This window comes from Nasonia vitripennis, chromosome 1 (genome assembly GCF_009193385.2).
Source record: "Nasonia vitripennis strain AsymCx chromosome 1, Nvit_psr_1.1, whole genome shotgun sequence".
Lineage (NCBI taxonomy): Eukaryota > Metazoa > Arthropoda > Insecta > Hymenoptera > Pteromalidae > Nasonia > Nasonia vitripennis.
The window spans coordinates 15,308,228-15,325,881 of record NC_045757.1 but is presented as its reverse complement, the minus strand read 5'-3'; the positions used below and the strand labels follow the sequence as shown (position 1 = coordinate 15,325,881).

General features: G+C 43.9%; 1 protein-coding gene and 1 long non-coding RNA gene across 6 annotated transcripts; one reads left to right on the top strand and one right to left on the bottom strand.

Moving 5' to 3' along the window:
* Positions 1–48: 48 nt before the first annotated feature.
* Positions 49–13,756, bottom strand: LOC100120028 (proton-coupled amino acid transporter 1). Of its 5 annotated transcripts, none has more exons than XM_008212623.4 (12): positions 13,291–13,592; positions 7,075–7,260; positions 6,625–6,713; positions 6,117–6,236; positions 5,780–5,930; positions 4,951–5,081; positions 3,161–3,245; positions 2,692–2,964; positions 2,222–2,403; positions 1,965–1,997; positions 1,049–1,221; positions 49–973 (listed from the first exon to the last, which is right to left on the bottom strand). In XM_008212623.4, the coding sequence occupies exons 2-12, from the start codon at positions 7,081–7,083 to the stop codon at positions 726–728; spliced, it is 1,494 nt and encodes a 497-aa protein (XP_008210845.1). In that variant the 5' UTR covers positions 7,084–7,260; positions 13,291–13,592; the 3' UTR covers positions 49–725. The 5 variants fall into 5 exon arrangements, with proteins under 5 accessions (XP_008210845.1, XP_032456894.1, XP_008210846.1 ...); XM_032601003.1 differs by lacking the exon at positions 13,291–13,592 and adding an exon at positions 9,851–10,016; XM_008212624.4 differs by lacking the exon at positions 7,075–7,260 and having other exon boundaries at positions 13,291–13,635.
* LOC116416972 lies at positions 2,330–5,620 on the top strand. The gene is made up of 4 exons (XR_004227291.2): positions 2,330–2,421; positions 2,682–3,003; positions 4,977–5,198; positions 5,277–5,620. It is a non-coding gene; the product is annotated as an uncharacterized LOC116416972 (long non-coding RNA).
* Positions 13,757–17,654: the final 3,898 nt, after the last annotated feature.

Genomic DNA, 17,654 nt, shown 5'->3' with positions numbered 1-17,654 from the left:
AAATTATAATAGGTACATTTTATAATTTCAATCAGATGAAACTAGAAGTGTTGATCGAATTTTTTTTATTTTAAAGTTATTTATATAAACAATAAATATTCACGTTTTCTCCCATTACACAACTTTGTATTTTACGTTCTCTCTGTAACAATATAGTAATGTTTGCCCGTCTGGGACAATAAATCTAAAAATCTTAAAGTTAAAATATGCGCACTAGCGAAACTTTTTGTACATTTTTTACATATGTAGATATTTTGTGTACCTATATCAAGAGTAGGAAACGAGTATTAAAAGAGCGGCTTTTTAACGTAACTATGTAAATCATGAAAAAAAAAAATTCAGAAATGATGTCATTAATGCTACTTATACTATAACAATAATTAATTGACTGCATCGTCTATATCATAGAATCGCACGATCTGTGGTTACAGCTGCAGCATAGACTAAGCATCACATAGCGCTCTCGATACAGAGATTAAACCCAACGTAAACAAGCTCCGACGCGTGGCTTCGAAGGGAGAGTTCGTGCGATTTACGCTTCACGTAATTTAAAAAAAAATCAATTTGTTCATACTCTATCACTGAGCTGTAAAATTCGCAACCAAATTAATCATTAATCGCTTGTAAAAAAATTCTTCAACATCGTGTGCTGTACTCTCCCCTCGGCAGTGTCAAAAACAAAAAAGTTAACCATGGTATCCTCGTTCTCGAAGGATACGCAGTTCTTATTTCCCTTCGCTAAATGCCTGGACAATTTCCGTAACGCTGACGTAAGTGCCGGTGAAACAGCCGAGGAAGCCGATGGTAAGGATGAAGATGTCTTTGATGAAAGTGATCTTGTCGAGCTTCGCGTTCTGCCAGCAGATCACGATGGAGATTATTGGCGGGAAGATAAGGGCCAAGGCGGTACTGCTCACCGCGCCGACCAACGAAATGAAGAGTCCAAGCTGCGGGATGGCTTCTGCGAGGATGACTGTAAAGTTTTGGTTGAGAAAATTAATTAAATTTTTTTTCATATTTTATATTACGAAATTTTAAGTTTGCTTACAAGTGATTATGCAGAGAATAGTTCTAAACAGGACTTCTCCTACCACTGGATAGTTGAAGGGGCCGAATTGGCGCACGAATTCGGGCCACATAATGGCAACTGGCACGTAGAATTGAAGAGCGTAGGTCAGTAGGATACTTAGCGATATAGCAAGTTTGATGCATTGAGGTAGACTGAAAATTATAATCGCAAATTAGCTGTTATAAGTTTGAAAATTTAATGTGAGTTTTTACAAAAAAGAACAGCAACATTTTTACAACAATTGAAATTTGCTGTGCTGTATATTTTTGCAAAAGCACGTGGAAAATGAGATGCAATCTATATAATACTAATAGTTTAGTATTATTGGTCTACTGTAGCTGGATACTGGATTCTATCTACATTCATTAAATATTCTAATAACATTTATAGGATTAAAACAATCTCAACTCGTGGTCATCCTTGAGTTGATGTCTCTAAAGCTGCTGGTAGACGGTATAATCTAAAGAAGGCAGATAGTCACAACATAATAATAGCGTGCAAGTGCGTAGTCTGACCATTTCATGAGGTTTACTACTAGCGCTCAAGCGTCTTTTATCGTTATCTTTTATAAAGGAATTAAAGCAAGTTAAGCACTCTCTACATATATGATCGTAAATTTTTTTCTTATAATTCATATGCAATTCTAATTCTACGCTATGCGTTATTGATTGAACGCCATACTATTCGATAGTTCGTTGGTATAAAGAGACTATTTAAGACAAGGAATGGATAATACTGGTATGCACAATAAAGCACAATCAGTTAAGAGTTAGTAGCAGATCTTTGAATTGCAAATAAGATAAGCAGTTTCTGTCGCTATAGTCGTACACGAAATTATCGAGAAAAACCATGCTGGTACATTTCTTACTGCGAATTAATTTTCTAAAATATTAACCTGTTGTAGAAAGTGTATCCTTCACCCTGTAACCTTCAATTTAAAATAACGAAGATAGTATTGTGCAATTGTTAAACGGCTTAATTCTAAAGTGTGTGCAAACATGTGCGTTTAGATGTTATAATATTTAAAAAAAATCATAAACTAATACATAAATCCTTTTGATATTTTTATATTTGCTTTTTTAGTTAATAAGACAAACAAGTGTTTAAGTGTGTTGCGTGAGTGTTAGAACTATGCGATCAGTATTAACTTACATGTCTTCCTTAGGTTCAAGATTGAGGGTGACGGATCCTGCAATTTCGTCACCATACTTCAAATAGGCTAAGAAACCTATGGTGACGAACATCCCGCCGACGATGACCATTCCGACGTTCAGCACACCCAGAGGCCTGTCGAAATTTTTTGGTTTCTTCATCTCGTTCTTCAGTGGCAAAACCTGAGACAAAGTAAGCAGGTACAATAAAAATCATTGTTTTTCAAAATGTTGCTCCATGAGTCAACGATAAACAATGCTATAATTAAGCGCTTATACTATTTTTAGATTTATCCATGTGTAAGTGCTCTTATTAAAGTTTTCCTTGTTTGATAAGTGGGCAAATTCTTGAACAAAGATATGCATTATGAACTATATTAAATCGTGACTTTGAAATTACTTGAAAGGGGGTCAATCAGTACGTAGAAGATTACACTCTAAAATCGAATTATATTTTTCAGTTCGTCTTACCAGTGTGATGCCCTCGAAGGAGTAGATGACGGTACCAAAGAACAGTGGCAGCTTGCTCCAGTCGGCGATGTATCTGCGTTCGGAAACCGGCGGCAGATCGTGACACATTATGTAGATGGAAGCGATGTATCCGGATATGATAAGGGCGTTCGCTACCGAGGATAGTGGCACTAGGAACTTGAGGTTGCGTATCCAGGTGCTCAGCAATATCGGGATCAGCGCTATCACCATGTGCACGTGCACGTCGAGGTCGACGCCCCAAACCTTCATTACCTGCGCACCGACTCATTACTCAAGACTTTCTTCGCGTAGGTGAGTACCAACATTATTTATTGTTTTTCGCACATTTTAATAGGGTGATTCGGTTCTTTGAGTTTAAATTTAACCAAGAACGATGCGCACCCTGTTGAAATGACGGAAAAATAATACGCGAATGCGTGAAGCCAGTTGGCCCGAAAATAAACCTCACCTGCTGCATGTTCGAAGAAATGAAGACGAAATAGACGCAGCAAAATCCGAGTTGCGTAACGCATAGAAAGAGATTAACTAATTTTCTGGAAAGATAGAAAATAATCATGGCATTGTGGATGGCCGAGCGCTTATTGGTGATGGTATGTTGATATATAGTTGTGTTGTTTAGGCGATAATTTGTCGCTTATAAGTAGGGATAACACAGTCACACAGTGACGTATCTTCTTAGCGTTTTGCAATACTGCAGGCTTCTTCGTCGAAAGTAATAACAATGATGTACACATAAAATATTTTGCAACGTGACAAACAATAGTAATAATGTCTTCTGAATGTTAAAAATCGTATAGGAGTCAAACAAAATTATAATTCCGAGCCTGATGTATAGAGAACAATAGTAAGTATAAAAAAGCGAAATTTGGAGAAAAAAAAATGTTGACGCTGACACCGACGCTGCCGAATTGAAATAACTTTTCCCAACATATATGGTCTATAGAATGCGTGAGCAGGTTTTTTTTATAACTGTAATGATAAAAACAGACAATATTCATATAATTAATAACGTATAACCACCAGTGCGATAAACTATTAAACACAGTAAAAAATGTTATTTTCCAATTTCAAAGCTACTGAGTTTACAATTTTTTACTGATTAAATTATTAAGCTTGATTAATCATAATACTTTTGTGATTTAACAAAAAATTTGAACATGATACTCAAAGAGGAAGCATATATTTTCAAACTATTTAGACTAAATCTTAAAATATTAATAATCAATTTTAATAACCAAAATGTATAACGCTGTAAAATCATAAAAATCAATCTGATCATCAACTTGTAAATACTGAAAAGTCAAAAAGAAAAAAAAACAGCTGTGTCGAAGCATTGAATATTAAACTCAGCAGAAAATGACAATTAAAAGAAAATAAGGCTGTTTCCTCGGAGCCTACTGGTTCGGGAAGAGGCGGACGATTGATAGACATAAAAGCTTGACAACTAAATAAATGATGTAAAATCATATATATATATATATATATATATATATATATATATATACTTATATACTATACAAGAAGACGATGCGTAGAGATAGCTTACCCGAGAGATAGAGATACACATGCGCCTAGTACACAGAGATAGATCGTAGTTAGAATCTCTTGAGTGGGTACCGTCTCGCGCGGCACACATCTCTGCCGCTATATCTACCTGTGAGAGACAATCTCGCGGACTCTCGTCATAGTATTGAGCGAGAGAGTCCTGGCCTGGAAACAAAACCCAGAAAAACCTTCTCTCCAGCTTTGTCTTTAATCTACGATCGCTCGACAATCAGCGCGACAGCCACTGCGGTCTCACACCTGTATTATATACTGTGCACTTTTATACGCTCTCTATATGGTGGTAGTAATTCAGAGACATGTTCGAGGGGGCTCGGGAAGAGTGATGTGTTTCTTTTCTTTGATATAATATGCGGAAGTACGATACAGTAAGCGGTCGGTTATCTCGTGTGTTTATAACATCAATTGGGCAGCGTCTCTTGCATTCACGGTCGCAGGTGTTTCGGCGCGCACAGTCGAGAGTACATGGAAATCGTGCACGAATCAAAAGCTAGCAACTAAGGAGCTACTCTCAACTGTGCACGGGTACCGAGTATACATTAGGACTTAAAAACAAAGAACGCAGGAGCCATTAATCGTCTCCTTCAAAGCTTCGACTATATCGGAGAACATTAACGCTACCGAGTAATAGCCCCTGTGTCTATGCGGTCGTGTATACACTCAAGTGGACGTTACCTCATGAATACTGAATACTTTCGCAGCGCAAGTGGCCCAGTGGCGAAGCACAGCTCCACCGTCGCGGCATAGCCGGGGTTTGTCTCCAGCGAACTGCCGAGCCTCCGCCTCACTTCCTGGTTACAGTTCAGCTGTGAACGAGAGGTCATTGTTAGTTCCCTTTTGCCACTCTAATTGGGCTAAAAGTGAAGTTTGCATGCTGACTGAGAGAGACGTACCGGAGTCAGTCCAAGATCTTTGGAGCGCATGTAATAAGCATAAATATGTTAGAGAGTAGCATTAATATCGCAGAGATTGCTTTATTAAAAATAACATTTTCTTCTCAGTTACGCCTATAGCGTTACGTGCATCGTGGAGAAAAACAAATTTTGAAAATTGAAACGTCGCCAAGCTGGTTACGCGGGTGATTCTTAGATACATAATAATACCCATACCGAGATCGCAATCGATTCAAATACAGCTCATCCAAGGTATTTAACGTTTATTGGCCAGCTACATAATCCACAAAAAGCACTCGATCGAATGTAATAAAAGAAAAACGTGCCAACGAGATTCGCGCCAATATAGCGGCCAATTCAAACGCGTCAGTACCATGTATACGCAAATTAAAGCCGACGCGACCAAAAAATAAAAAGGAAAATATATCCTGCGAGTCATTCACAGCGTGCAACAGTAGTCCTTGAATGAAATTAGAAAAAGCTCCGTGTTGCAACGCGGATCTAATTGAGACGCGACTAGGTATGAACCTACTTACACGTCTATTACACACACACACACACACACACACACACACACGCGCGCGCTAATTCTAATCGAGACGATTACGTACGAGGATGTGCTGGGCGTGAATGCAGATGACGCCGAGGAATATCGTCAGCGGCGGCGCGAGTACCAGGCCCGCGTTCTTGAAGGCGTCGCCCAAAGCGAAAATGCCCGAGCCCACGTTGCCCTTGAAATGATGCATCAGGGTCTCGAAGTACCTGGAATGATAGATTCGCGCGTGTTGGTCAATTTCCGTTTATCATCGTTATTGTGCTTTATTGTCTAGGTGTTGAAAAAATTGACGGGAGTCGATAACCGGTACTTCGTAAGAGCATCGATCCGATTCGGTCAAGGCTGTGTATGTATAGGTGTGGGTGTGAAATTTCTTGATATTATATACTCACGAGGTCGAGTGACTAGATCCGGTGCCGTGTCCGTCGTCGCCGCCACTTCGCGCCTCGACATCCTTGTCGAGTCGCAGGATCGGGTCCTTTGACTGGAAGGCTCCGTAAGAGCTGCCGTTTCTGCGATAATTCGAAGACATATTGTTTTTTTTTCTTGATTCTCTTCACGCTTCTTTGGTCGACTTTATTTCGAACTATCTGTTATGCAAGCGCTTTCGACTACACTGTTTACTACCGACTTTTTTACAAACTTGTTCCGGTTTATAATGATTTTGTAGCTGCCTTATCGTCACCTATACGTGACGTTCGAGGAAAATAATTAGCGCTATTTCAAAAGATTATCGCCGCTTCTTTACGTAACACGCCGAAACAAAGTGCACGCGACGTGCAAGTCAAAGTTAATGTGTTTTATCTCTGATTTCAGTCGTATTAGATGTGACGAATTTGTCGTTTCTCATTGATAAGATCGTCAACAATTGTCAACATTGGAAGTAGCAATTCGACTTACCCAGCGCTGTCATCTTTTAACGGAATCTCCCTGGCGATCTTGGACAGCCTGTCCGGCATGTCTGTCGCGTTCTTTGTGTGCAGTTCCATCTAAAATCACAAGTATACGAAATTTCATCAGTACACCCGCGCACGTTGCGATGAGAAAAATCTAAACACTGATTAATTGTTCTGCCAGGAATGTAGATGGTAGTACGGGAGTAAAACTGTAGTCACGTCGGGGCTACTATCTAGAGGGTAGTCGATTTTCTAACGAGGAAACTTGAGAACCTTCGGGTCAAAGATCTGGCCGAGTATCTATACAGTTTGAGCCAAAATCCATGAGCCGAAGGTCGTGGTCTCCTCTTGCACGAGTTAATCTACGAGTTTCGGGGTCTGAAGGATCCACGCTCCAATCAATCCCTAATGATTGTCAATCACAAAATCCTCCACAGGACAACCAGAGACGCACCGACTCCATGTCTTATTGGGGCTAGAAGGGTGTCCGTGTCTGCGAGGTAACGTAGGTACTTGTTGTAAGACTGGCCGGTGCAGCAGCGATCCACCGCTGCTGACGATGACACTGATCGCCGAGGCCTTTTTTTCTTGAATCGTAACGAACGTCGGCTCCTGCGCTCGTCGCCAAAGACGTTTGTACCTATATGGATGCTACAGTCAGACTCTTTTTGTAAACCAGACGCTTCGCGAGCTTCTGCTGATTAGACCGGTTTGGAAAATTTCGGATTATTTCGATTTTAGGATGAATCAATCGAGCGATTTATTCTTATGGATTACGCGAGTTGTTGATATTATATCATTTGCGAGATAAACGATAACAATATTATCGCTCCTGCTGCGATAAGTCGGCTTGTAAAAAAGCTCTTTCATATACGTCATGAGAAGCTTGCGTAAAAACCGACTGAATCTGTTGCACGGTCAAGATAATTGTTGTTAACTAATACCTACTCGGCGGAAACTTTACGATACCAAGCAGATCTCGCTGATTGCTCGACATCGCTTTGTAACCGATAACGAAAACACTCTGCTAACTTCTATTTTTTGCTCAACGTGTAGAACGAGTGTCAACTGATCAAGGTCGTCAGCGAGAGATAACGCGTTTCCAACTCGGACCTTCTTCTCGAAAACCCCATGCAGACTCTTTATAGCAAACGACCTCTTCCTTCTAACCGGCGTGTTTCGTCAGACTCGTTTTCTCCACGAAAATCCGACGCTGTCGTACAATAACAAGACACACCGACGTCCTTCACCTCCTCTCTCGGAAGAAGCGACCGGCTCAATTCCGTGATTTGAAACGGCCTAACGTCTTAATCTCGTCAGTAGTCAACGCGCGTAACAAGTATGCTAATCGCGTCTAAGTGTCCAAGTAATTTTCCTCCTGGAACGTACGCCGACGGAAGTGACGAGAGACGTTCCCGATTCTCCTCATCAAACGCTTATAATTACGCGTTTCGTTATGGTGTGTCGCGCAACGAAAGAACTAAATGAAGCACGATCGGCACGCTGGGAATTCGTATGTCAAAGCAACAACAACCGGTATATACGTCGATTGCCAATTAGAAAAAAAGGCATCCGGTCCAACCGTGCGGCGCAGCTCTCGATTATGCTCGTATTTATTCAATCAGTGCGCACAAAAAAATATACACGGGAATAAGCCGCGCGACGTGCTTTTATGACAAACAACAGGTCGGGCTCTGTGTCAATCTCGACGGAAGCGGTAAACAGCCGGTTATTTAGAAGCTTCGTAGAAACGAAAAAAAACGCTCGTACGTACACATGTACGCGCGCGCAATCGTTCGCACAAAGAAGTTGCCTGATTGTTTGATTGAAGCCGAGAGAGAGAGAGAGAGAGAGAGAGAGAGAGAGAGAGAGAGAGAGAGAGAGAGAGAGAGAGAGAGTGGCAAGTGGCAAATCGCATAATCGCATTCTCTTCGCTGCATCAGCGCTGTACGGCTTAGGGTCTCTAATAATCCCCGACGATTTGGCGCGCTGAGGATTGGCTCGAACTTTTTTAACGACGCTTTCTTTCACGCTCATAGATGAATGGCCCCGGCGAGGCTTCTGATAAGGCTGTATAAGTGGAATATTACTCGCGTTTCTCATCGCTTCCTCTCGGTCTGATACACATGTTGTAATATACGAGATAGATAGAAATATACTCGGGAAAGCAAGCGCTCGCTAGATCTATTTCGTTCGTAAATATAGTGTAGTCCTAAATCTCATCTAAAACTCGTTAATAATATCGGACAAATTTTCGCGGATCCGAAAAAGAGCACCGATCTCGTAGACTGACTGCACGCGCGAGTCCTGAAAATAATAAAACCCGCGTGCCTCGAGAGTCTCGACGAATTGGCATAAATACCGGCTCTAAAAATCGTTACGCGTTTTAAGAGCGATGACACAACACAGCTGATGTTTGCGTCCCTAAGGCTGTGTCCGACACACACACGCACGCACGTGTGTGGCTTATATTATCGGCGTCTCTCCCGGGGGAAAAAAATACGCCGATTTCCGCCGCGGTGTTTACGGCGCGCCGAAAAGCAGAGTGTATAAGCTGTCCCGCTGTGCTATATGTATAGAAGCGCGCGTTAGCTCGCGTCGCCACGGCGTGACCCGCTAAGAGCGGAGCGGCCCGGGATATATTTAGCGGGCAAACGTCGCTGCCAAACCCTTTTTATACTTTTTTGAGTTCGACGAACTAGAATGTCCCACAATTTCGCTGAGCTTGCGGTCTCTCGTGTCGAGAGCTTTTTCGCGCGCATGTTTCAGCTGTATGCCGTTTCTGATCTCTCGTTCTGCTGCGGTACCGCGTGATCGGAAAATTTTCGGGAGTATTGGCAGAGAGAGACAGAGAGAGAGAGAGAGAGAGAGAGAGAGAGAGAGGGAGAGAGAGAGAGGGTAAGGGATCGGGATGAGAGAATCAGCAGGTCTCCAAGAGAACGTGGCGATATCGGGTTTTCTAGCTGTCTGTGTCTTACAACACTCGGGGCTGCTGGGAACGAGATAGAAGTGTTCGATTTCTGTTGTTGCGAGTGCGAGCCGATGATTACGACTTTTATTACTGTATATAACTGTTGTTAAAAATAATTCCGTTGCAGAGCGATGCAGCGAATTAGTCAGACGTTATTGCGAGCGCGCAATTAAAATTAGCTAAATTCCGCGTATTCTACTTAAATTTGAAAAAAAAAAAAATTATCCGAAAACACACACAGTAGGTACAGCAGGCATACCTCGACTGGCCGATCCTCGAAGTTGGGCGAGCCGCGACTGCAGTAACGAGCGTCGGCTTGTTCATCGATCTCTCGTTTTCGACTTCCGCGCGCGCTTGTATATGTATAAGTATACCATCCAAACGCTCAGCGGCTGACCGCATATACCTATACGCGCGCGCACACACACACACACTAGCCGCGCGCGCTTGTGATGAAAGTCGATCGGCTCTCTATATAGTGGCACACGCGCGCTTAGTCGCAGCTGCTTAGATATGGATTAGTTTGGCAATGACTTTCGCTTACTAGGCCAAAATAGATCTCGCCGTGACTTTGTGCAGTGAGTGCACGGTCCAGCTATATACCTGTATATGCGCATCGGAGCTTTTCGTGCTCGAGAGAGAGAGAGAGAGAGAGAGAGAGAGAGAGAGAGAGAGCTTTGGAAATCGAATATATCGCATTACTTTCGCGTGATAGTCGCAATAAAACTTCGTGAAAAGCTTCCAGGGTCCGCCCCCAATTAAAATCCATTTAATCATCAGGCTCCGCGCACAACGATTCCATTTTTCCGAGAAACTCGCGCAATCCGATCTATACATGACACGCAGCTATCCGCGCGCGTAAATACGTATATTACGCCACGCCGTGAGAAAGTCATTCACATCGCGCGAGAAAGAAAGAGAGAGAGAGAGAGAGCGACACGCGATCGCCGATCAATGGATCCGAGCATGCACGCAGCTCTATATACACATATAGAATTCGGTGCGTCAACGGCACTTGTACGCCCGAAGGCTACTGTTTACGCTATCTTCCACGAATCGCGTGTCCGGATCGATTTAACCACTATATAGTTGCTCGTAATGTGTAATGTATAAATATATATGTAGCGCGGCATATGGGCTTTGATAGGGATTATTTTTATACATCTGCTCCACTGCGCGGATATTACGCTTAATCGACGTCGACGACAGACTAGTAGCAAATAAACCGTCGGTCTTTACTTTGTTTACAGGACGACTTTATCGGTGATGCTTATTGATTTGCCGGTACGTAATCGTTCCAGGTTGAGATTCGCTTCTTTCCTCATCATCCGCAGAGGCCGCGACGCGTCGTTAATTATCAGCACTCGAAGAGCGCGATATTCGGTACGTCAAAAACATAATCCCTAATTAATTCCAGATTGCAATCGTTTGCCGCCTCTTATCGCTTCCCAATCTTTCACGCGTCTCGTGCAGTGCCCCGCGCCTCGTTATCTCTCAAAAAGACGATGCACGAGACTCTCGCATACGCGCAATCCGCATCGTGACTCTTTATAATTGGTCTTCTCACCGCGACGGGGTCGCTATGCGTACGGAGGATTTCGACCTCTTTTTCCTGCCCTTATCCGCGATTAAATTTAAATGCCGTGTTTCGCGTGTGTGTATATCGGAAATCGAGATCGTTTTGTTCGCGGCGCGCAATTGGAAAAATTGCTTCGCGGAAAAAAAAGACTCGTTAAAGTGTACCTCGAGACTGGAAATTTGTCAAACGCTCGCGACTAGGTCCGAATTGTGAAAAACAGGTCGAGCCAGCAATTTCTCGTTTCGGCGTTACTCTAATCATCTCTTCCCAAATCCTTATAAAGCGCGTAAGCGGAAATAAGTCCGCGCTTATCATCAGGCGCGTCGCTTATTGCGGCGGAGCAATAATCTGGAGAATTCATAAAGCGTCGTTTCTTAAATAAAAAATTCGTTGTATACTTCTACACAATTAGAGCCGATCTCATGCCAGAAAATCGCCTCGTCTTCGCCCTTGGATGATGCGCGAGAGGAAGGGTGTATACCGGGCGCGGGGTGTTTCAAAAATAAGTCGTCTCCGCGAAAATAAATGCCGTCTCGCGGACGCGCGAATTCTATTATAATACGAACATCGGAGAGTACCCGAGAAAAATAACCTGCATATTCGTCTGATTAAGAGCAAAAATATATACGTCTGATACTAGATAGCGTAAAAAAAAAAGAAAAACAGGGCGAGCGAGAGCTTTCGCGTAAACAGAGTTGGATCGCGTGTGTACGAGGGGGATTCTTAGATCAAATAGAGCCGAGACGCGAGACGATCGGCTATAATCGCTAATTAAAAGCGGGAGCTGCGCGCGCGAGAGCGATTATTACAGCCGCTACCTATACCAAGCGGAAAATACCCGTCGGGAAATATAAAATCCGCACTGATGCGCGCTGTAAGAGTATACAATACAATAAGAATCATCGTCTATCGCGTGTGATATAAGATCGACGCGAGTTTCGTCAGCCGATGCAACGCGTGCACTATGCGGCGACAACCCCCCGCCGGTCAATCGAGTGATTAAATCGGAGCTTTCGCCTCGATTTAATTCGAAATTGCCCTCCCGACAAGGCTCTTATAGATTTGGCAATTCGAGAGGGGACTTGGATCGACGAGTCTTGGAGGAGCCGCGCACGCTTTATTAAACTTAATCAGTCGGGCTGTCTGCATCTCGCGCTATTAGTAAACGGGGATGTGCATACACAATTGCGACGATGATTCGCGTTTTATTGCGAGAATATTGGTCGTGATTCGTGAGATACTTGTACGACTGTTAATTTTGTTGTATTATACAAGGTTGCGAAAAAAACTAACGATTCCCACACTCGTCCCATCAGTTTCCGGTACCCGAGCAAAATTTCCCTCCGTCAGACAAAAAACAAAAGCCCTCCATCCCAGTGGAGAGTCGTATGCACGCGCACCGACGAGAGCGAAAGTGCATCGGTGCAGCCCCGCGCGAACACGTGCGAGCGTCGTGCGGACGCTCTTTTTAGGGCCAGTACGTACACGCGGGTACCACGTGACGTACTCGTACTCTCTCGCTCCTTTTTTCTCTCTCTTTCAGTGGCAGACGCGCCGGGACGTTTTTCTTTTTTTCCCGCTCTCACTACACCTCCGACGAGGCGATCGCGTAATTGGGTTTTGAGAAAACGTTTTGATGATGAGCGCAGCATTATGTACAGACGTGAGAGAATAGATTACAGCCACTAGATAAAGATAGAAATGCAAGCTCTGCACTCGACTATAAGGCGTAATCTAATCGAGCGAGACGCGCCGAGCGATATAAATTAAGCCGCTCTCTCGACTCGACGGAAAGAACAAGCGCTTAATCAGCAGTGTAAACACGGTATGTATAAGCTCGGCGCGTCTTTGCTGCGATTACGCATATGCTTAGCGAAAATTACACTGGAGCAGCCGTCGCTTCGCTGTCTGTCAGGTAAAACTTTCCTCCCAAAGATCTTAGCTCGGCGCGTCCGATAACTCGCTCGAGAAGAAACACGCCGAGTTCGCTGTGCACTATACATATGCAGATGGAAAATTGACTCGCGCAATCTCGCGTCCGCGCGCTCGGGGCACTATCAAATCACTCACAAACGCGAGCAGAGCGCGATATAAGAGAACGAGAGAAACTGGGAACTGACCTTTGCCCACCCAAACGAAAGCTCGTCCACTCTTGAATCTCAGCAATAAGTCCGCGATTCTCCGTGGTCACCTGCCCATTGATACAGCCGCGCGCGTTTTCCTCCTCTGCCTCTTGGTTCTCGTGATGCTGCAGTCCGTCCTCGCACACGTCCCCTGCGCCCACGAGTCTCACTGCTGTGTATGCATACAAGCGTGTAACAACAAGCGTCTGCGCTTTTGATAAAACTGACGAGAGTATAGAGCTGTAAGGACGCGCGAAGCTGCCTGACACGCGGCTGCGCTGAGACTGAGCGGCTCGCGGTGTAAACTCGACGAGAGCGCGTTTCCCTGGGCTCTCTGCCCCACCACTGCTGAGCACGTGCAACACCTAAGCTGTAGAGGCGAGACGCTGTTGTGCTTCCTTAAGCTCGATGCGCCCGGGAGGACCGTGTTCCGAGTGGCTTTTTTTCAGGACGCTGAATTCTTGCTTGCTGCAGCAGAAAGGAGCCTCTGAAAAGGTCGTGTTGTGATGTCATGAGAAGCAAAGTCTGCGGGCAGCGATGGAAACGAGCGAAAAGAGCGTATGATTATTTTAATCGGGCGTATTCTCACTCTACGCTACTTTGTCAACATAACGCAGAAGTGAACTTTGATGCGAATGTTAAACTTTCAACTCTCTCGATTTTCCTCTTTTATTCGCGCCGATTAAAGTGCGTTGGTTCGAGGTGTCGCAACAGCGCCAAACGTATCAGTCTCTCTCTCTCTCTCTCTCTCACTCCACTGCGGAATCTCGAATTCTCTCCGCGAATTTCACGCTCAATATCAGTTTCGTTAAAAGGAAAAGAAAGAAAAAAGAATAATTTTCCTCAAAAGATATGCACGCGGAATTTCGAGTGACTAAGATACAACACTAAATATAAAGCACAACTTTGTGTAGCAGATTAGCATAATTATAATGTCTCTTTTTATTATTGTGTCTTGAAATATACGTCCATGACAGAGAGCCGTTGATAACGGCTCAAACGATTTCCCTCGTCGTGTTATAAAATGTGTAATGCGAATTTCACTACATATCGACGGCTGAGAGGCAGAATGCTCCTATCTCAGCCGCTGCTCCAAAAACGTCCTATCTCGGCGCGAGATAATTACACACCGTTTGCAAGCGTACAGGACCACGAAAAAAAAAATGTAAAACACCAGTCCCGTATGGTATATAAATGCCGTAGAAAAGTATAAAAAATTAGCTCGCGGCCGAGATAGGTCCTTCTGTCTGAAAGCCGTCGATATACCCAAGCACAAGATAATAATTTAACATTATTTGCGCAAACATTGTCGTAACCCGAATCGACCGATCGTCACCAAGTCATACGTTTATTTTCAACGATTCGATGTTCGGCCACTGGGGTTTATTCCGCGTGACGCAATAACGCGCCTTCTATTTCCGATGAATCCTCTCGGTATGTATTAGACATTCAGCGCACGCGGAAAACTCGGACGTCTGATTAGCATAATACTCGCTGCCGCCTATTTTTCACCTACTTCTATTGTGCTCGCGATGCTCAACCTCTTTTTCATACACACCGGGGATCCGTCTATGCGCAGTCGATACTCCTCCGGCAATTTGAATAGCCCGACTATGGAGATAAGCGAAAAGCGCACGTGCTGGCGAAGCCGCCTCAAGCGACGCTCTGTTATACATGTATATACAAAGCCACGAGTCGTCCGTCTGCGTGCATGCACGTGAGCTTGCAGCTCGCGTGCGTACTTTTCCGAGTTCAGCTGCGCTCGCTCCGTCGTTCAATGAGCCGTCAATATAGTCCCATTAAGACTTATCCGCGCGCGGATGGCAAAGATAAGCTCGCCTCGAGACTCGCGCGAAAATTCGGTCCCATCAATAGACGCGAGCTTTTTTGCGTGCCTATGTTAGTCACGCGCCGCGTCTTATCGGAACGCGAGTGGTTATATAGTGCGGCGGAAAAAGTTTCCGCTGTTGCGTCTTCTTAGGTAACCGTTAAACTTTCGTTAAGCGCAAAACAGTGTTGATAACGTACGAACGTAAACATCGTTTGTACCGATATACAACTCGACGCGATTACGGAGCTGTGCATCGTATCGGTGAAAATCACTACGGCGCTGTGTGTCGCAAGTGCGGAAAGTTTCGAGCAATACGTGCACGCCTGACTTTTCCGTCTATACGATTTTTCCGGCGCCGATGCAGCGTCAGCTCCTAAAAAAGATATCTCTTGGCGGGGCCGCCTAATTTCGACGTGCGCACTCGGGACGAGCCGCTGAATTTCGTCAGCGCCAATTAAAACGCGCGCGCGCGCGCGCGAGCTACTGCGAGGGACGAGACAAATCGAACGTGTGTATACACGAGTATAGTGCGCAGTTGATCGAGATCGATGACTATACGATGAGATGCTCGCTTTTTACGCCCTTTCGAGTCTATCACGCGAGTATAATCGCTTTTGAAATTGCGCTGCGTGATCGGTATAGACTGTTTGGCGCTTGCGGATTCCGCGATCGCTCTTCTCTTATCTGATCGTCGCATATGCTAATTATTTTTCTTCGCTCGAGCGCGCTCTGCGATTAACATTCTTTCGGCATGTCTGCTCTATCGCGGCATAACAATGAATTTTTCCACTATATCGCGAAGCGCAAACTGTTTTCATCCCAGGTGCGGCTTCGTTATATGTATTTTTTTTCAAATTCATCCATCGATTTTCGCGATTATACAATTTTGCGATGATAGTGCTCGACGTATAGCATGGCTAATGGAATTCTTTAGGTGCATATATACACCTCGTTCGCGCGGGAATGACGCCGCGATCGATGAGGTAATATGAAGAGATTATGGAATTTGATTAAAAAGCGAGCTGTGTCATGTAATGTGCGGTAACGAAGCTTACGAAATTGGCAATTTTGTCGCAAAATATGTGTAACGCTTTGTACACTCATAACTTCCTTATTCTCCCGAACGTTTATCTAACACTTTGCTGATACTTGCATATCCGTTTGGCGAACTGTTGCTAAACAAATATTTTCAAGCGCGTGTAATTTCGAAAGGTCAAAGCATGCGTTATTCTTACGAGATTACAAATTCCAATGGACTTGATCGCACCATGTGTGTAAACATCCATAAACTCACGCATGAATAATGTATATGGATCGAGTAATCGAATTGTTATCAATAATACACTGTTGTCGACGATGATCGTCTCGAAATTCGAAAAAAGTTAATTGCACAGTGATGACTAGCAGACTATCGTTTGGATCTCGTGGCTCTGCGTTGTGCATACCTTTCTGTCCTACATTCATTTTCATTTTCCAATAATAGGCCGCGAGCGGCGCTTGATATAGCTGTGTTATATATGTGCATAAGATCATCTCCGCTCGGCGCTAACGTGTGAATAAATACACGGCCAGTATACAAAGAGCAAATTTTTATTCGGTGATGAATTATGATTTTATACTTTATTATTGAGAAAGATTATCGAAAATTTTATGTGTACAAGATCGAACGAGTATACTTATAATTTACACTCAAGTGCTCGCGATGATAAATTGTTTTTTGTACGAGACCCTCCGCTTACAAGTAAACTTATTGGAATGTTAACACATCACACGCGATTCAATATAAAGTCAATGATATTTACACTACATTTTTTGAACAAACAATCATATGTAGCCCACACTATTTACCATCAGCGTCTGTGAATCCCGAAAATGCCACGTCGTTCTCGCTCTATCCCAATGTAAAACAAAAGCACCCAATCTTTCGGCACTGGACGATCGTCTATTACTTAATATCCGATCGATCGGCATTCCGCAAAGTGCCGCATCAAACCATCGGTCTTCCTCTGGCGATCAACGCGCGCAGGATAAATCCAAAAGGATTGTTTCGATTCGCGCCATTCTCGCGCGAGCAAAAAAGCCTCGCGATTTCCTCGCTCGCGTTACATCACGCGGCGGCCGGGATTATCCGGAGCGCATACCTGCATGTCTAACTGCACGATAATGAACGTCCAGTTACACATATACGTATAACCGACACACACACAGAGAGATCGACGCCTCTGGATGCAATTTCATTGTTGCCGTCTCTCATTGGCAGCTTTTTTCTCACTTTTCAAGCAAACTTCTCGTCGGCCGCTCGATCCGCCTTGTTATTCTCCTTCTTTTTTATGTTATAAATCATCGGCAACACATTTTTATTCTTCCCCTGCGATTGAAAATATGATTGCACTCGCGCTGTGCATCGCTTCGTCGAGGATAAATAAAGACTAGTGCGGAAGTTGTGCAGTTCTGCTCGGCTAATGGGTCCCATTGTGTGTCGGTAGCTTTTGTACGAGATTCGCATTATACACACAGCGCAGTGCGTAAT

What these genes read in the sequence shown, in the direction of transcription:
- LOC100120028 (XM_008212623.4), bottom strand. An exon ending in GGATCTAGTCACTCGACCTC is followed by an intron (nt 5,931 to 6,116) that starts GTGAGTATATAA and finishes CTATCATTCCAG; the next exon opens with GTACTTCGAGACCCTGATGC. An exon ending in TTCACGCCCAGCACATCCTC is followed by an intron (nt 5,082 to 5,779) that starts GTACGTAATCGT and finishes TCTCGTTCACAG; the next exon opens with CTGAACTGTAACCAGGAAGT.